Below are 20,139 nucleotides of genomic sequence, written 5' to 3' on the forward strand. Positions count from 1 at the left end.
TGTTCTGCGCATGCGCGCATGTACGCACATGCGCACACATTTTTTGCGGCTCCCAGCTTTTCCTTTTGTGAGGGAACCGGTTCCGAGTGGCTCTTTCACTGTTTCAGGTTGCTGACCCCTGCCCATGGTCAAGTGATGATCAACCTTTTGCAACATTCTGACAAGCAAAGTCAATGGGGAAACCAGATTCATTTAACAGCCGTGTTACTAACAACTACATTGATTCGCTTAACAGCGGTGGCAAGAGATGTCGTACAATGGGGCAAAACTCACTTAACAACTGTCTCGCTTAGCAATGGAAATTTTGGGCTCCATTGTGGTTGTGGTCATAAGTCAAGGACTATCTGTATAGAGTATTTGTATTGCTCTATCTATAATGTTGCTAATGTGGTTTTTTTTGAAAAAAAATGTTTTCCACTTTGAACTCTAGTTTTTAATTTTGTCTTCTCTACTTATGTTTGCAAACGTAGGTATGAAATGTAGGCATGGTCCATTGACAATGCTAAATATGTAGCATTAGAGCTAAACCCTATTTTTTTAAAAAAATTGAAGCGGCATCAGAAAAGCAAAAGCTTCAATTTTTGAGTTTCAGAAAACAAATACATAAATCCGTTATCATGTGTTCTTTGCAATAACAAAATAGCTTTTGTTTAGCAGGCTTGAGTTCCAGCATGCATAACAAACAGCCCTGTCAAATTAGGATTTTCTGTTCCTTATTTGAGAAGGAGGGGAAGGGACGTTAGTGAGAGTGGCCTTCCTGAAATACATGTAGTGACATCCTAGCATTAGACTAGAATTGAAAATTGGGGATTTGTCATTTCTGCATCAGTTTTGTCTGATCTGGGTGCCCTCCAATGTATGAATTTTAATTTCTAGAATTCTTGGTAACAGCCATACTGGCTGGGGGATTCTGAGAGTTCATACATCCGCAGCGCCCCTTTAGGAAGGCTTTATACATATACATATGCATACACACACACACACACACAAATTTTATTAAATACTAAGCTTTCCTCAAACCACTGTTGACGTTATCAAAGTGTGATAACATCTAAAGGTCTATAAGAATATAATAGCTGTAAGAAAACATACACACACTCACACACACTATATGAGATTCAAGGGAACTGATTTTTTTAAAAATGTCTATGCAGTTCTCATTTAGAACATAATTTAGCATATATATTGCAATCTCCATTGTGTTCACTGGGGGAGAAAATGTTCTCAATTTGTGCTGATCAGCAGCTCACCCAAATGGTAGGTGACATGTGGCTTCCTCTTTTTCTCAAGTCAAAAGGGGCCTATTCCTGCTGTAATTTGAATATTCCACTTGCCATCTACTGATTTTCTACATCACCTTTGGTCAAAACAGGAGTACAGGAAACTCTTCTGGGGCTTGGTTCAAACAGAAATCCCTTTGAACTTTGGAAAGGAATTTAATTGGCTTGAGTTTGATGAATAAACATGGCTTTATTTGTAGTGAGTTCCTTGGTCTGTTTTGATTTTTGAATTCTTCGTTGGGACACTGAAATGTAAAGCGATATTGGGTTGTCTGTTTAGGTTCATTCTGAGCCTCAGCTTACAGTAAATATGAGTTTTGTCCTACCAAAGTATCACTTTACACAAATCTGCCTTTGTGAAGCTCAGCAAATAAACCTTTCTAGCATATAAACCCCAAACTGCTGATTTGTTTACTGTTAAATATTTACTGTGACGCATTATGGAACTGGTTATTCTAGTTTGTCTCTTCTAGCCAATGCTGTAGTTTTAAGACCTTTCTTATTTTTAGCCCTCTTGTCTGGGCTACTTCTTTGATTAGGCAGGAAGGACTAACCTGAGCTCTAATCTTTAACACACACATAATATAACTGTATTTTCAAGATAAATAGCACTGCATTCTGGTGGAAAAAGGGAACACAGAACTATAATATTCTGTATGTTTGATTGATGTCACTTAAACTGACTGAAGGGAACTGAACTTACCACCTCTTTGGAGGAGTGGGTCAAGAAAATATATATTCGGAGCCTTTAAGTTTCCATGGTTTTAGACAATTGGTAGGAAGAAAACAATTATTTTAAGATATTACAGATCTTTCTGCACAAAGTGAATTAATTTTACTAGACTGTCCAAAGCAAATGAACAGTACCTGAAAGCTTTCTATAATCATATCCTTGCTTCAGCATTCTCCTTTGTTAACATGCTCATAATAAATTAAATTCAATATGTTCTTTTCCTAGATAATTTTGTAAGGTAACATTAAATTGTCTACCTAGGGAGTTTCATAGCTAAACAAGCATCTTAATCCATTTATTGGTAATCAGAATTCAGTTCTGCCAGCCATACCATGCTAGTGCTGTCAATAACCTTAAAATTGTATGTGTTTGTAGTACAAGTTCTTGTAGGGCTCATCATACTATCATTGTCTGATTGTGTTGTGTTGTCTGGAAATGGCTTCTACATGTACCATTCTGGGTTAATACAAATTTTTATTTGCCAGGTAGATGGGTCTGTGTCACTACTACATTTGGAAACAGCCATATATTCTGTGGTTTTATTAAAAATCCTCCCATACTAACATCCAGACAACTAGAGAATAGGGACATAGGCCATACGTCATATTGGCCTACATATGTCATAGGACATACTGTAACAACAAACAGGGGTTCCTACTAATACCAGTGAATCTGATTGGAAGCCCACAAACAATGGCAGTTTCAAGGCCATGTTCCCTAGCAGTTCTTCACCAAATGCGGATAGACTACAGGTCTGGATGGTTGTAACATCCTAGAGTTCTTAAATTGGATGGATGGATGGACAGATGGACAAATGGATGGATGATAAATTTCCTTCCTTAGTAGCCTGGAAATTCTATGTGATGTATTCCAACTGTATCCAGGATGCAGGGTGATACTGGGAACCATGGAATTCATGCTTGATGGAGGAAGCCAGTAAGACACATTTTTATATTTCTTCCAGATCTTGTTGCAGAACATGGAACTACTGCATTTTTCTTTCATGCAAGCCATCAATGTATTGTATTAAATGTAAAAAAACTACCATTCTTACCTACAGGAACCATATTAATTCCCATTAATTGCTGCTCTCCCTTTCTCTTTTTAACAGCTTGCCCAAATTGATTCAAGAGCAGTACAGCTTGGTTCTCTCTTTGTCCGGGGCCTAGGTATGCTGGTGATGGCCAATAGTGCCTGTGGTTTCCCCTTTCGAATGGAAGACTTGATGCCATGGCATATATTTGATGGAAAACTTTTTCAGGAGAAATACCACCAAGTTCATAGAGGATGCCCTTTATATCAGCTCCTGGAACACAATGCAAGTATACAGGTTTGGTTTTAGGTTGAGTAAAACCTTTTTGTACTTAAAAAGGTCAGTAAAATGTGTGTGTGTGTGTGTGTGTGTGTGTGTGTGTGTGTGTTATGTATATATTACATTTAGCCCCTGCAGTCTCCCAGACTTTCCTGTCTAATGTTTGGTTAATGTGGAGAAATGGACTCAGCTCTAGTAATAATTAGAGTTGACATAATGAATTCAGTATGACATAGGTTTGTCACAATCTTCTCTAAGCATTACTAATCATGATTCTAGTTTTAGAAGTGCTGTACAGTCATGGATTATTTGTAATCTCTTCAGATACTTCAAAAAGTACTCTATGTTTATAAAGGAAGGACTAGATCAGCATTTCTCAACCATGGCAACTACAAAATGTTTGGACTTCAATTCCCAGGATTTTGGGAATTGAAGTCCAGATATCCTAAAGTGTCTAAGATCAAGAAACACTGGACTATATAAATACTGGAATGTTGATGCAAGGACAACTGTCCACTAGAGAGCTGATATATTGCTATTTCAATGTGTTTCATAAAAATGAACAAAACACTTCTATATGAAATAACACTTGAAAAAGTGCAGGCTTTTATAAATTAAAACTAGCCTTTTAAGTTAGCAGAGGCTTTATGCACAGAGTTCTAAATCATGATTCAGTAGTTGCTGAATGAATCTAAGATTCATGCTCACCATTTCAATCTTTTCCTTGTTCATAAGGAAGATTAAAAAACTGTTGGGTTTTGATTCATTCATAATTGGACAATAAGCCATTTTTTAAATGAAGCCATACCTGGAATTGGAAAAGTAGACAAGATGCTTTAGTCTAATCCAGTGTTTCTCAACCTTGGGAACATTTAAGCTAGATGGACTTGAACGCCCATGTTGGCTGGAGAAGTCCATCCATCTTAAAAATTGTCAACATTGAGAAAGCCTGGTATAACCATATTTTATCCATCTCTTTGGATGGTCTAAGGATGGACTGGGTTACTAGCACATACTTTTATCATTAACATCTGAACCAAACCTTTATGATTTAATTTTAATTTGCCTCAAAAGAAATGAAAATTTCTCAGTTACCAATACTACTTCACCTACAGGAATTACGATGCACAAAGTTTCAGAATCTGATGGACCTTATCTGCAAAGTAAGCTCAGCAAACGGGAGGAAAATCCAGAGCAGACCACGACCAAGCAGCTTTACCACAGGTAGGTACTACCTGAATTCTTCAGAAAATTCACTGCGTGTGACTCATGAGAATTTATCCATCTTTGCCAAGATGTAAGATCCAGTGGTACAAAGCTTCAGAGATAAAATGTTGATGTGCTGTAGTCCAATAGTATTTGTTATAAAAACAGAGTAGTCATGGAAGAAGTAAATTGGAAATAAATGCCTTATTTGATTTCCTGTATCAGTAGAACTCCAACCAAAAGAATGAGGGAGCTCCATGTATGTGTGAGAACGTTCTTTCAGGAAAAGAGATATGCATTCTTCACGTAGGACAGGATGCACTCAGAATATACCAAATCCTGTTTATACAAGAAATTGATAAAATCTAATTTTGCTTGAAACATGTATAATAAACCTCACCTCTGTTGCTTCTATATTTTAAAGAGGTAGTAATTACATATGTTCCATATTTTTTCCATTCTAGCTTAAAAACCAGAACGCTTTCATCTACAGAAACTTCATTTTAAATGCAAATATGGGGCTATTTTTTTCATTAGTGTATTGTCACTGGCCAACATTTTCTTTAGGGAAGCCTGGAAGAGGCAGAAGTTCTCACTGGAGGCCCCTGAACAGAAGAAATCCGTCTCCTTGTCATCAGCCCCAGTTCAGGGAAAGCCAGTGGACAGGGCCTCAACAATCTGGTTCCTTCTCTGAATTTCAGCCTTCAGGTAAATAAATAAATAAATAAATAAATAAATAAATAAATAAATAAATAAATAAATAAATAAATAAATAAATAAATAAAAATTGCACATTTTACAACTGAAATAATTTTGAAATTATTTACTTACAGTTTTTTTCACCTCACTTTTTTTTTAAGTTAAAGTATGAGTCATGGTCTTGATCGTAACCCTGAGAGTGGTCAATTGATTTTTATACAGTGAAAATAGTGAGTAAACAAGAAGAGGGCTTATTTTAATTATGAGGCAAAGCTAACTTTTCTAAGAACGACAGAAAAAAATAACCATGTCAAAACAAAGTTATCTTACTGCAGCATATCTTTCTTTCTCATGTATCAGCAGGATTTCCCTGTTTAAGCAAAGACATTCTATGTTTGTTTTGTATCCAATTCTTAAGGAATTTCACTAGCCAGCCCACCAATTGCCTGTCTTCTCTTGTCCTTATTTGTTCCTCAGATCAGTAAAGCTTTTGTCCAGAATCTCTGTTGAATGGTTCTTGGACATACTTGAAAGTGAGCTCTGAATTGCAATAAAGGCGGTTCCCACTTTCAAGCTTTTCTTCAGTTTTTCAATGGGACAATTAAAATATCACACTTAATTGTCTGCAATTTGGCTCTGTAATTGTCTGTGGTTGGCAGCCTTATATTAGTCCTCTTAAAACATCAAGCTTAGAGCATCTGTTAATTTATCAGCTGAAATGACAAAAGTGTGATTTTAAACAACGGTCTGATCAAGTCTCTCTCTAGCACTTCTTAGCTGTTTGAGAGAGAGGTGCAGTGGCAGAATAGGATACTAGTGAAAAGATTATTATATATATATATATATATATATATATATATATATATATATATATATATATATATATATATATATATATATATATATATATATATATATATATAGAGAGAGAGAGAGAGAGAGAGAGAGAGAGAGAGAGAGAGAGAGTGTAACATTAGGAAGGCTTTTTAATGGATATCGCTTTTTAGCTTAACCTGCTTCCAAGCTCCTTGGAAAAGTAATAGAATTCATCCGGGACTTTCCAACTACTTTACCACACTCAAATCATTTTGAAGACAGATGATCCCTCTGCAATATTTTTGATAGACATTTATCATACTTTTTGAAACAAAAGCCACACTGATGGCTAATTCCAAGATTTACAGTGCCAATATACTTAGATGGCCCCCGAATGGAGAAGGGTGGTTTAGAGAATCTTGCCGGGTAAGAGAGAAAATATGTGTGGAATATTGGGTTTGTTGTTTGTTGTGTTACTTCTTCAATCTCTTCCTCCCTCCCTCCCCTAAAAATGAACATCCTTTTCTCAGATTATAGATCACGTGTTCCATGAAAAATTCTAAAATCTGTCCTTCCAGTTTCTTTTCCCACTCATGTCAGTATAGTCCTGAGATGTTTTGTGACTGATGGGAAGGCTTCCAGTTACATATGAGGTAAAATAGCAGGGACTGAAACAAAAATACCACATGGATCAAGAATAGACATCACTCTGAGCATTTTGAGGGACTGTCACTTCCTAAAATATAAGAAATAGTATTTGCAAAGTTCTAAAGAACATGTTTCCTTGCTTTTTGTGCATGTTATAAATTAATCTGTTCCCACACCTCAGGTTCACAATATAGGCCAAGCCACCAATCCTTGAGGGGACAATTCCAATTTGTTCCTCGGTAAGTAGGTTTTGAAGAAACGGGATAAGGGAAGGAAAACCCTCTTTAACCTCTGTCTAAAGCCCCTGGGAGAGGTCATCTGTTGATTCAGGTGAGATGTCATCAGTGCTCTGATGATACTCAGCTGTACATCTTTACCTTGGGCCAAGCTGCAGATGCTATGAGAATCCTGACCTGGTAAATGGAGGCTGTTCAGAGCTGGGTGGAATAAAATACACTGAAAATGAACCCAAACATGATGGATGCCGTAACACCCGTGTTAAAAATGGTGACTTTTTTCAACACTGTTGTAACTTTGAGTGGTCACTAAACAAAGAGTTGTAAGTGGAGTATTATCTGTAGAGTTATCGTTTGTACAGAAGGGATCTCTGCCAGCTCCAGTGATAACTCTTGAAAGTGGTGGGGGGGACACTTCCCCAAAGCAGCAAATCCATGACTTCCTCCTGAAGTAATTACTGTTACTAGATAACTATATGGAGGCTGTGGCCCAGGAACCTTAACCCAGCTTGAGGAGGGAGTGAGAGGTCCTAGCCATAGTAACCCATACCTTTATCCTTACTTGTTGGTTTACGCTGTGCTCAGAAGACCATTCAGAAACTGGCATAAGTACTAACTATGGTACTTCCTATATTAGAGAATCAAAAATCACTAGAATCATGTAGCATCTAATTGTACAGTCAATGCACTAATCAATAATTGGCTTGGCATCAAGGTGCTTACAGAACTGCCTTCACCTCACAGTGAGGCGGTCTGCCTATTTCCCATTGCATCCATGCTGCCACCATATTTTTTTCATGGTCTCTCAGATATGCAGCTCACGGGCTGTTTTTTCAGTTGCAGCCCTAATGTCATGGACTAGGCTCCCCAATCTTGACAACTTTAAAATGCATGGACTTCAGCTTCCAGAATTTCCTTGTTGGCTCGGGAATTCTGGGAGTTGAAATGCACACATCTAAAAAGATGCCAAGATTCGGAAACCCTGCTTTAGAGCAGAGTTTCTCAACCTCAGCAACTTGAAGATAAGTGGGTTGCAACTCCCAGTATTTCCCAGCAGCCAGTTGGTCCAGTTAAAGTGGTTGAGGTTGACAAACACTGCTCTAGGAATTTAATTTGGCTCCCTTGTTGTTGCCATTCAAGAGGTTTTCAAAATACCGGTAGCTCTTCCTGAATGTTTTTGAGGGGTGAATGGTCACCATTGTGCCCCTTGTATTATGGAAGATTTATCTCAATTGTGGTTGCTAAATGAGGATTATCTGCATTATTGTTTTGTTATCTGCATTATTGTTTTGTTATCTGCATTATTGTTTTGTTATCTGCATTATTGTTTTGTTATCTCCCATAGAAGATGCAGAGGAGAGGTTCTCTCTTACTAGAATGAATTGTTCATTTTTGCTTCATAACTATTTTCTTTTCATTTTAGATGGCCAAGATGACACTCCTCAAGGCTATGAATGAATAAGATGAGTTTGAGCAGAGAAGTTCTGTTCTTATAATGTATGGAGTTAATTGTGTGAATAAATGAGGTTATTGATTGATTTGTTTTTATGATTTGTAAAGCATAATGAGGCACCATGTATCTTCCACAAAATAAAATGCCTTTCCCTTTAAAGTTGCATGTTCTCATGTAGTTGCACCATTGACAATAGGCTTTCTTTCTAAAGAAATAGTTTTCAAAAGCTACAACTCAAATATACAAGTAGAGGTGGTCCTTGACTTGCAATCATTCATTTAGTGACTGTTTGAAGTTACAACAGCACTGAAAAATGACTTACAACCAGTTTTCGTGCTTACAACTGTTTGCGGCGTCCCCACGGACACGTGATCAAAATTTCACCACTGGCAACACATGTATTTACAGCAATCAGGCTCTCCCGGATTCATAAGAATGCCATTTGGGATCTGTCCAGCCAGCTTCTGACAAGCAAAGTCAATGGGGGAAAGTGGATTCACTTAACCATTGACTAAGTTATTTAACAACTGCAGTGATTTGCTTAATAACCATGACAGAAAAGATCATAGAATTGAGTGCAACTCATTTAACAGCTTTCTTGCTTTAGCAATAGAAATTCTGGTACCAACTGGGTTGTAAGTTGTCATAGTCCTCAGCTTATAATCGATTGTTAAATGACCATTCATAGTCAAAAAAGCTTTGGAAAGAGTGCTTTATGGCCTACAGAGCACTCTGGCCATCGTAAAATGCTGCGCTGTCCCATCCCCCCAGTGTTCATGTGACCATATTTTGAGCACTTGGCAACCAGTTCATATTTACAATTGGTGCAGCATCCCATCCATGGTCATGTGACCATATTTGAGGGTGGTGGGATTTAAGCAGGTTTCCAGATTAATTTTTTGCTGGTTTCTGGCAAAAATCAGCCGTTTGGGAGAGTGCATTTGATTTGCATCCACTGTAAAACAAAAACTGTGAAAAATAGGGTCCAATCACCTGGTACCTCAAGTTACAACTGCCACAACTTATACCCAAATTCCAGTCTCAGTTGGGGTCCTGAGTCAAGGAGTAGCTGCTGGGTTTGGATAATAAAACAATCCAAGCTTGTCCAGAACATCTTGTTATGAGTAACAGATCAAACATGGGGAGGAATGGACAGGAGCTACTTTATTATTGGGAAAAAAAGGTTTATGTGACAAAGTGAACACAGACATCAGAAAAAAAGATCCTTTGAAACCAACGGGATTTCTGAATCAAATATAGCAAATAATATGTTTTTTTTTCTGTTTTTATTCTCACTTGCAACAATCAGTCACACATAACTGATCTGGTAGAAGTAGTCTCATTTTTTTTCTGCCAAATATATATACATTTTTTTCTGGCATACTGTAGCTGATCTATGGCATGTGTCCATGTCAGTATGGCTTGTATCTAATACTTGTCCTTTTGAACATAATTGCAAAATAAGAATTTAAGCGTGATGTCGCACGTACAAAAGCAGCACTTAAAATTAATTAAATAGAACTACTGTATAGTTATCAAATACTGTAGATTTAACTGAAGGTAAGTAGCGAGTATTCCATTCAGATAAATTGAGAATACTTACGATACAAAAGTTCTTAGGAATTGTGTCTGTATTAGATATATTTATGTCTTGATAATTATAGCTTATCTGAAATTTTCCTATAAAAATCCTTACCTGTCTATAATACCTATTTTGTGTTATTTTCCATTAAACTATATGGAAATACCTATTTTTATTTATTCAGGAACTTTAATATAACTCAGGATCAACTCATGTTGTTATTTTTGTGACTTTTATTTTAATTGCCCCTGTACGTCAGGCCAAATTAACTTTTTTAATGTTGAAATGCCAACCTAATTATGTCATGCCCAGTTAGTCTTCTATTTTATTTCATTATTATGGGTTCATTTAGCTTACATATTTTAACATGCTTTTATAATTTGACATTTATGTTATAAGCTGCCGTGGGAGGCCAGGGTTCTTAATAAGTAGCTATGGACAGCTCCAAGTACTCCGATTTCCAGTTCCCAATTTTTTTTCCCCAAAAACCATTTGAAACCACCACACATCCAATGATTTGGAAAGCTCTGAAGTGCTGAGAATACCATAAATCAGACATGTCAAACTTGCAACGTCACTGATGTCGTGAGATGTATTGGGACTGTTTTGCCATTGCCGGCAATGGGGTGGGCGCAGCTTCCAGTTGACACCCCTGCCATAAATCAATCATTGCTCTCTGCATCTGACTGGTTGGAGATGGCTAACAGCAGCATTCAGTTAATTTTCTTCTATCTCCACCTACCTTTGTGTGCATCTGCTTGGTATTTTCCCAAAAGAAAAGAATGGTAGGAATGGAAAAGGGCTGCCAAGGCATCATCTGTTTGTTGCATTTTAAAGAGTGGGAAAATATTAATGTGAGGTCATGAGCTTATGGGTTGGTTTCCAAACGTTTTGTTACCAGGCTGACACTGGCATCTCCTAAACTCCACTGAAGATGTTACCTACACTGGTAACGAATTTGCCACTATTGCAAATATTAATGTCTTAGCACAAAATATTGTCTGATTTTCTTTTGCTTTAGTGAGGAAGGTTTTGATACTTCTAGACTTTGATTATGTCCTTATATACAGCTGTGTTTAATGGAACTAACCAATAAGTTAAATCATTTGGATGTTTAGGAATTTATCTTGCTTTTCTACTGAATTGGGAGAAATGTCTTATTCCACTACACTAGACTCCTAAAGTTTTCCAGATCTGTTTTATGACACAGCAATCATTTCCTATCAACTTTGCTTGTACACGAATGGCAGGATCCAAAACAACTCTCATCTGCTTGACAATTAGCAATTGCTGTAAGCATGGTACTGTATGGAACATGGCAATATATAACAACATAATATGTGTTCGGTACTGAAGAAGCTAGCAGCATGATTTGAACTGTCACTATCCCTTGTTTTATGGCTTTATACAAATCATTTTATCAGAACTATACTGCATTATAAAGTGGGGGACAAAAGAATATTTCTGTAATTCTGGAAATGCATAAGTGCAGGATAATTTAATAAATAATAATAACTAGAACTAGATGCCAGTTGGATGGGGCTTTACACTTCATTGATCTTTTTCCTCTTTATATCCAATTTTCCTTATCATTAAGAAATTGTACTAGGCCTTGCACTCACAAAACCTGAAGGGGAAAAAATTAAGCATTTTCTTCAATGCCAAGCTAGACCTTATTTTGTAATGAGCACTGGTAGCCTAGTGGTTAGAATGCAGTATTGCAGGCTAATTCTACCCAATGTCTGGAGTTTGATCCTGACCGGCTCAAGGTTGACTCAGCCATCCATCCTTTCAAGGTCAGTAAAATGAGGAGCCAGAAATATAATATCATATTTACATTCCAGCAATATAGTCTTAGATAATTAGTTTGAATTTGAAGTACTGCTCTTCATTACTTGGGATTTTGGATTGATGCAGGTGATACATTATGCACATAATGCTACATTATGTCTTAAGCTGAACAAATGTGGGCAGCTTTGCTTAATTTACACATGAACTTTGCATCAATTTGAGTCCTGAGAGTGAGTTGGACAGCCATATAAATTTTCTTAAATAAATAAATCTAAATGAAGAGCAGAAGATAGTTGTATGGAGCTATTTTCATTTTCAACGAAGATCTGATCCCAGCCTTCACCTTCTAAATACCACTATTATGATGCTCCATTATGGAGCAAAAAGGCTGTGAGGCCACTTTAAACAAAGCTAAAGACACATTTTATTATAATGCACATGAGCTTTGAAATACAAATGGTTTGATTATAATTGGGTAGCACTAAGGTCTCAGTTTATACAGATAAAGCAGCTCTTTCTTAGACAGATCCTCTTCAGATGCTTTAGGGGTAGAATTGGGCTACTAAATCTGGATTGCAAAAATCCAGATGACTGGTAAACAGTGGTATTTTGCATCTTTTGTTATCATCCCAATATTTGCAGCCTGGGATGGTTGGCTACAAATTTAAGCTGTTGGGGAAGCAATGGAAGACACCAGGTTGGAAAGGGTGGTAAGGCAGTTTCAACTTTGGATCAAACTGAAGAAGAAGAAGTAACATTTAACACTGAAAATACCAAGCAAGAGCTGTGGATTCTTTTGTTACCAATAAGCCAGGGAGTACGTCTGAACCTAAGAAAGTTTGCTATATAAGGTTGGCACGTAGAGTAGAGCTGGATCAAACCATGATTAGAAATTGTACCAACCAAATAGATGTAACTGTTTAAAAACCAATTTTGGGAAAGGTGGTGTTTAAAATCGTTTCTGGAGTCCTAGAAAGTGCAGCTGGTCCGTGGCCTTTATCTTGAACAGCAAAGGATCACTCTCAATTCACAATAACCCTCCTATTTATCTGGGCTCTGCCAGTAGCAATTTGCAACAATGGAGGAACAAAGCTGCCATTTGACCTAGAATACAATTTTCAGCTAATTAATAAAGTGACCATTAGGGCCCAAGGGGATAATAACAGGAGTAAGAGCAAATTACTGTGCTAACTAATACTTGCTAAAGGGGTGCAAAGGAGACCCAGCCATTGTATTGCAAATGTCTTGAGGCTCTATTCTTCTTTTCTCCCACCCCACTAATACTCTTAAAGTGCTCCCACTCAACACTTGCTCCTTCTAGGACCCTCGCAAAACTGTGTAAGAATTAGCTCTTCAAAGATCAATCAGGATCTAATTGTTGCTAACAAAGTGCCACCTGGTGAGAAATGTTACAATATACCTTCATTACAAAGCATTCAGTCTCTTAGCCCTATAACTACAGTAAAGAGCTGGTTAGTAGGAGAAGAGAAGGAGGGAGACTCTCTACAGCCCCGCCCTCCAATTGCTGTTTTCAGGCACCTGCAAGACTTGTAAGAGGACTTCAAGGCAACATGCTTTTTATAGGGCCAGGGCAAAAACAGCTCTGTTATGTATGCAAAATCTAGGAACAGTTATTCAGAGGGCTCAGATGCATTTTTCACCCACCAGCAGTGGTCTGGTGATGCAGCATACTAAGAATCTCCCTATCAAGACAATGATTGCCTTCATCCCTCCAGGAATTAAATAAAACACTTCTTATCTTTCGTCTCTTTACCAGTGCTAGAAGATCAATAAAAAATCCAACTGCAGCATTATCAGCAAATATATGTTAGGTTTAGCAGATGTGTTGTGCTGTATTGTTACATTAGGTAATAATGCCGATAGTTTTTTAAAAAATGAGATTCAGTTATAAAGGAGAAAATTACTTCCGTGAATACGATATCAAATAACATAGGGTAGGCATGTGTCTACATCTGTTCCTTCTAGTTTAAACCACAGAGGTATAACTCATACCAAAGTGGTCCTAATACTTTCATTATCTAGTTATCAGCCCCATAATTCCCTTTTAAGCAAAAGACAATAGTATTTTCTCCCATGTTGCTGACAAGGAGACTTAAGGCTGAGAGAGAGAGATTGCATTGAGAAAGTCAACAGTCTTCCTCCTTGTTATTATTTGTATTTTAGATTTCTCTGTAAAGATCAACCCTGAGTAAGAATAATGGAAAGATTCAACATTACATAGGCAACCCTTTCACGGGAACTGCTAGGGAGAGGCCTACTTACTAGGTTTAACATTGGCATAGTTTAGCTAAGATTCTAGTCCCCGTGAGTATTCTGTAACAGCAGTGTTTTGATTCATACAACGTATAACATTCATTTTGCCAAAAATTGTGGATCTGCAACAAAGGAAAGAGGCATGTAGAAAATGAGTCAGGTTCATCAAAAATCAAATATCTACCGGGTCTGAAACTACAACTAAGACTTTGCCCCAGAATGGAAGAGCAAAAAAAAAACATCTTTTGGATATAAACATTGGTCTATGAATTATATTATCATAAAGTTTCCTGGAAGACCCAGAAAAAAATATCCTGTGCAATATAAACTGTTTTCTATGAAACAGAAAAATGTGGGTCAGGTTGTTGAATCTGGGTTTTCAACGGTAATGGAATGGTACACTAGTGTCTCATATATGATATTCCCACCATTACGCAATTGATACTATCACTGATGAATTATATCAGTTAATCTGTTCAGTGAAAATCATAATACTCATTGTAACAACGCAACAATAACATTGATTGGAATTTAGTAGACCCTTTACTCTTCTTCCTGTCACAGTTACTATATAGGTAAACCTCAACTTACCATAGTTCATTTAGTGACCATTCAAAGTTACAATAGCATTGAAAAAAGTGATTTATGACCATTTTTGAATTTATGACGGCTGCAGCATCCCCATGGTCACATGATTTACATTCAGATGCTTGACAACTGGTTCATATTTATGATGGTTGCAGTGTCCCAGAGTCATGTGATCATTTTTTGTGACCTTCTGACAAGCAAAGTCAATGGGGAAGCCAGATTCACTTAACAACCATGTTACTAATTTAACATGTGCAGTGATTCACTTAACAAATGCAGCAAGAAAAGTCGCAAAATGGGGCAAAACTCTCATCACAATTTTTTCACTTAGCAACATAAATTCTGGGCTCAGTTGTGCTCCTACATTGAGGACTACCTGTATTTTGTAAATATTTTATTGATTTTCTATTTTTACAATCAAGTGCCTAATTAAACAACATGGTGACTGGGTCCATTAGTAATTTCATGGTACACCTAAGCTTCTTCAAACTTAATCCAATATTACACCCTCCCATATAACCTCCCTTCATCTAGTAATAGACATTTTCCCACACTAAGTAAATACAAATATCAACATTTGTTATATTTTCCTAAAGAGGACTACCTGTATTTTGATTGAAGGTTTCAGATATCCATCTACAGATTGAAACATATTTTCCTGAACAGACTGGTGTTTCTACTACAAACTATTTATAGGGATTTTTGGTCACTGCACTCTTAATATATTGAAGAGAGTCAGTCTGGAGCAGGGATTAAAGCACTGAGCTACAAACCAAGACGACATGAGTTCTAGTCCTGCCTTAGGCACAAAGCTAGCTGGATGACCTTGGGTAAGTCATACCCTTTCAAGCCTAGGAAGAAGGCAAGGACAAACCGCTTCCCAAATCTTGCCAACTGCAAGGAATTGTTCAGGCAGTCAGTAAGAATCACCAACAACTCAAAAGGCAAACAGGCAGTCTTAATGCATGTGGAAGGTGCTAGGTAGGAGAACAGTCACCAAGAATTCTTTGAAACAGCAAGTTTTCATTTCTGTATAAAGGGTCACAACTTGGTCTGCATAACTGTCCCTGATTTTTGCAGAATGCTCAGCCATATCTACTGATTGGCTCACTCTCTCAGCTATCAAGGAATTCATTCCATAGAGCAGGGGTTCTCAACCTTGGCAACTTTAAGACTTGTGGACTTCCAGAATTCCTCAGCCAGGAGTTGAAGTTCACAAGTCTTAAAGTTGCCAAGGTTGAGAACACCTGCCATAGAGGTCCCTAGGTTGGCCCATTGCTAGGTTGTGCAAAAGTACCTTAAGTCTGTTCCCCTACTGACAGAAAGAAGATGGATGGAGATACATTAGAGAAAAGAGCCTGTGAACAACTCCCACACCATGAAAGGCATCACCTATCTCCATGGTGGCAAACCTATGGCACGTAGGGTCCTCTCTGTGGGTACACGTGCCGTCGCCCCAGTCCTAGGCCTTCAGCTGGGTTTTATAAAACCTTTTTGCTTCAGGCCTCCGCTGCCATGTGCAAAAAAAAAGGTTCAATCAATCAGAATTTCAACTTCTCGCAGTAAAAAAAAGATCTTGCAAAGTTGAAATTGATTGATTGAACTTTTTAGTCCCACCCAGTCTGCTGTTACCACCACAGCCACGCCCACCCAATGGGCCATGCCCACCCAGCACCCGACAATACACAAGTCGGTTTTGGGTTGCAGTTTGGGCACTCGGTCTCTAAAAGGTTCGCCATCACTGACCTACCTATTATATCAGAGGGGGGAACTACACATGAATATTTTACTTCTTTTCACCCTTATTTTCTCAGCATGTTTTGGCTTTGTTAGGAAAGGCATTGCAGCCAAATAAGCCACTCGCTTTCATATTTTGAAATGAGAAGAGGTTCAAGCGTGGATATGTGTCTCCATCTCTGCGTTTCCTTGATCTTCTACAAATATACTGCCGCCGCCAGAGGTCCGTTGGATATTTTTGTCTTTCTGATACTGAGATTTTGTATTTTATGTTTTCAACCTCTTTTCCCATTCATTACATTTTGCATCGTCCCAGACCATTAGCAGGGCTTGAGGAAATCTTGAGGAAAGTCTCGTTGCCCTTAAAAGTTTTTAAGTGGTGATATGGAAGCTGCTGGCTTCTATTACAAAGAGGAAAACTAGAATCAAAATTACAAGCCAAGCTGTACTTATAAAATGATACTGCTATCAGATCAGTTCCTGAAAACTTGAATAGAAACAATCTGATATGATCCTAGGTTCTGTATATGGTTTGGGTTTATCTATCTATCTATCTATCTATCTATCTATCTATCTATCTATCTATCTCTATCTGACACAGAGAGAAAAAAATAGATAAGGTAGATAAGGGAATGCTTTGGCATTCCCTGTTAATTAGTGTTCCTGGGAAAACCTGCCACGGATGAAGATGAAAGCCCTTCCGTTAAACCCACTGCATTTCCTTTTGTGCAGCTGAATGTTGTTAACAATGTTGCATTCTGGTGAAGTAAAAAAATCTAAAACGGCACTGAAGTGTGAGTAATTGGTTCTTGAGCAGATTCTCTAATGCTATTCACTTTTCCCTGCTGATCTTCCTGTGTGAGCTATAACAATGCAGCACCAAGTGAGAAGGAAATGTCAGGTTATGTTGCAGGGCCAGCCTCCTGCCCACCCTCCATCTGTGCTGATGTCAGGGCTTATTGGAACATATGCTGCCTGTTGCTCACTGGCCATCTGTTAGCTGAGCTGATGAAGTGTTCCAGTTACTGGGGCAACGGAACCCTCCATTGCTAAGGGCACCACAAACATTCTCTCCTCTGGTTTCACTTTTATCCCTGCTAAGGAATGGCAGGAAGGAGATGGGCTGCTTAGGCTGTCCTCTACCACCTCTCTTCCAGAGAAGGCCCAGTTAAAGTAACCAAGGGGTTTAAGGTTCTAGTGCTCTAGCGGGTTTTGAGGGAATACACCCCACTGAACTCAACAGAAGGTCATCTTATGCAAGTTGCATACTCAGTGTAACTGCGCTGTTGTAGCTCTTTTTGGTTTTTTTAAAAGGGGGAAGGGTTCCTAACCCTAACCCTAACCCTCGGATATTTCACTGTGATTGCACAGAAAATATATGTTAGTTATTTTACATTCAGTGGGAAATAAGCCTTATTGAACTCATTCAGAGCCCCGGGATTTTTCTGTTCCCTGAATCTTATTATAGGCCTCATTTGGCTAAACAATACAACTGTTGTGATTGTATTGGAAATTTATTCATTTATTTCAGAGCAGGAAAGTTACCTTTCTTTTATGAATTTAAAGATGTTAGGAACCAAACAGTTTATGCGACGCTGACTGACTTTGAATATGTTAAATATAAAAGTTTGGGATCCATTCTATTCACTGAACTTTTGACAAAAATCACTTGGTCTAATTTTTAGTCATTGCTACAGATTGCAATGGTAATAGGTGGCTGACAATTTCCAGTTTTGGAAATGAAAACTTTATCTTTTTCTCAAAGGTGCTTTTTGCAACTATGACCTTGAAAAAGCACCTTTGAAACAACTATAAGCTGGATGAGTGAGAATCTCCATAGACATTTATATCTTACTCTATTTTTCCCTTCTATTTGGTTAGGGACGTTTAACCAAATTCCCCAGAGAGTGATAACAGACAGATTTTTAAGGATATCTTTTTTACATGTTTAAACTTTTTTTTTACATGTCTATCTGTAAGTGTTCAGTTTGTAATAACAATTTGTAAACAGTTGATATCAGGATGAAGTTGAAAAGGGAGTGACAAACTGGTGTTTTCAAACTAGGATCACTGTAAACACTCATTTTCAGAAATCCATTACATTCTTGATATGCTTCTATCATTAAAATATCAGCTACTTTCTTTTATATGTACAATGTAACATTTTTCCCATGTCATCCTTACAAGTTGTCATTTTTAAATCCACTTTCAAATCAGTCTTGTCAGGTCAAACTTGTTCCTCTTCCATAACATCTTTTAAACACTATAGAGACAGACACTCTTAAAATTAATTTATGGGTCCATTGTTCACAAATATCCTTCAGTATTAGTGCATTTTGCCTGGTTCTGTATTTGTAGCCTGAGTTTAAATGTTCTGGTTTAATTGTAATTTTTAGTTCCTTCTAGTTCCCTCTAGTGTCCAATGTTCATTTATGTACCCTAATTCAGTAAATGTAGACTACACTCTTTCTCCCAAACTCCATCTTTTGGATATGATCACGCTCAACCCTACTCAAAATCACACACACACACACACACACACACACACACACACACACACACACACTGCAGACAACATCTTTTAATCCCATCTAGACCTCAAAATAGAAGCTCCCTACCAGCTCACAGCCCAACCCAAGGTCAACACTTACAAGGAAATTGCAACCTGGAGAACCCACAGTCTTCCATCTTATCAGCTGATGACTTCAACATCCCATCTCCTTAACAATGGACTTCTTTGGCTCTGCTGCCTTCCTGAAAGGTCCATTTTGCCCAACAATGGAAATAATCCCAAGTACATGGACAAGGACTGGCCTAGCTTCTCCAAACTGGCCCGCAAATCAGATCCTTAGGATTTCCCACCTTATAGCCCTCAACTTCTAAATATGTAAAAAAAAACTTTGCTTTTCCATTGTTCAGAGTCCCTCTTTCTTCTCAAGGAGGCCTTTAATAATCATTACAATAAACATGCTTCTTCTCAGTGTTGTGTTCCTTACTTTTAGAAAAATCTGTGACAATACAGCCACCTTACTCTGTTCAAGGGGGTAACAGGACAAATTAGTCTTCCTCAAAGCATCACCCTCCAGGATGTGTTGAGATCTTAGGCATCTGCATCTCCTGCTGATTTCCTCTAAATGAAGAAAATAGAGTCATGCTGTCCTGCTGCAAACTATGCTTTTCAGGTGCATCCCCAGTGTGATGCCAATCTTGTCAGATTGACTGGTTTGGCACTCACCGATACCGCTCCAGGGATGCTGTTAGTCAAACTTTTAAAAGTCTCCATTTATTTATTTAGCATGTGGCGCACTATACATGGACTAGCAATACATATAAACATTTTACCTAGATTAGTAAATAAATACCAATATCAAATATAAATATTAAAAAGATCTATGTTTAAATATCAATGGAGGTGCAACATCATTTATATGAAAGAAACCAGATACTGGATCAGTGTATGCTCTCAGCTTATAGCTATGTGATCTCCAGTTTGATGAGGGTCTCCATAGTCACACTGAGGGGAGGATATTATAGCCCACTGATGCAGTAAAGCCCGGCAAATGCCATGTGAGGTGCGAATCCTGTTCAGGATTGTCCACTGCTGACATGGTAGTTCAAAGCCTGGCACCTTTTTTTGTGAGGTCATTTATATGTCTTCCAAAGTTTCCTAACTTTCAGTTGTGCTGATTGAGAATTCTAGGAGTACCAACGTAGAACAGAATATATGTACTACAGGGCTTGAACTCTGGAGTCAATTTTAGGAAGCCAGTATATCCCCAAAGTT

General features: G+C 37.9%; 1 protein-coding gene across 4 annotated transcripts in view; it reads left to right on the forward strand.

The window, feature by feature from the left end:
* The window catches only part of FAM120B (family with sequence similarity 120 member B), a 58,614-nt gene extending 50,148 nt beyond the window's left edge, over nucleotides 1-8,466 (forward strand). For 3 of the 4 annotated variants that reach the window (XM_081313367.1, XM_081313366.1, XM_081313365.1), the window contains exons 7-11: nucleotides 3,125-3,331; nucleotides 4,441-4,549; nucleotides 5,099-5,239; nucleotides 6,876-6,933; nucleotides 8,354-8,466. In XM_081313367.1, coding sequence (XP_081169493.1) covers nucleotides 3,125-3,331; nucleotides 4,441-4,549; nucleotides 5,099-5,239; nucleotides 6,876-6,933; nucleotides 8,354-8,366 — 528 coding nt within the window. In that variant the 3' untranslated portion in view covers nucleotides 8,367-8,466. The remainder of the gene's footprint in view (nucleotides 1-3,124; nucleotides 3,332-4,440; nucleotides 4,550-5,098; nucleotides 5,240-6,875; nucleotides 6,934-8,353) is intronic. The other variant, XM_081313368.1, reaches the window with a different exon arrangement.
* The last annotated feature ends 11,673 nt before the right edge of the window (nucleotides 8,467-20,139 follow it).

Source organism: Vipera berus (genome assembly GCF_964194415.1).
Source record: "Vipera berus genome assembly, chromosome: 1".
In the NCBI taxonomy this organism is placed as follows: domain Eukaryota; kingdom Metazoa; phylum Chordata; class Lepidosauria; order Squamata; family Viperidae; genus Vipera; species Vipera berus.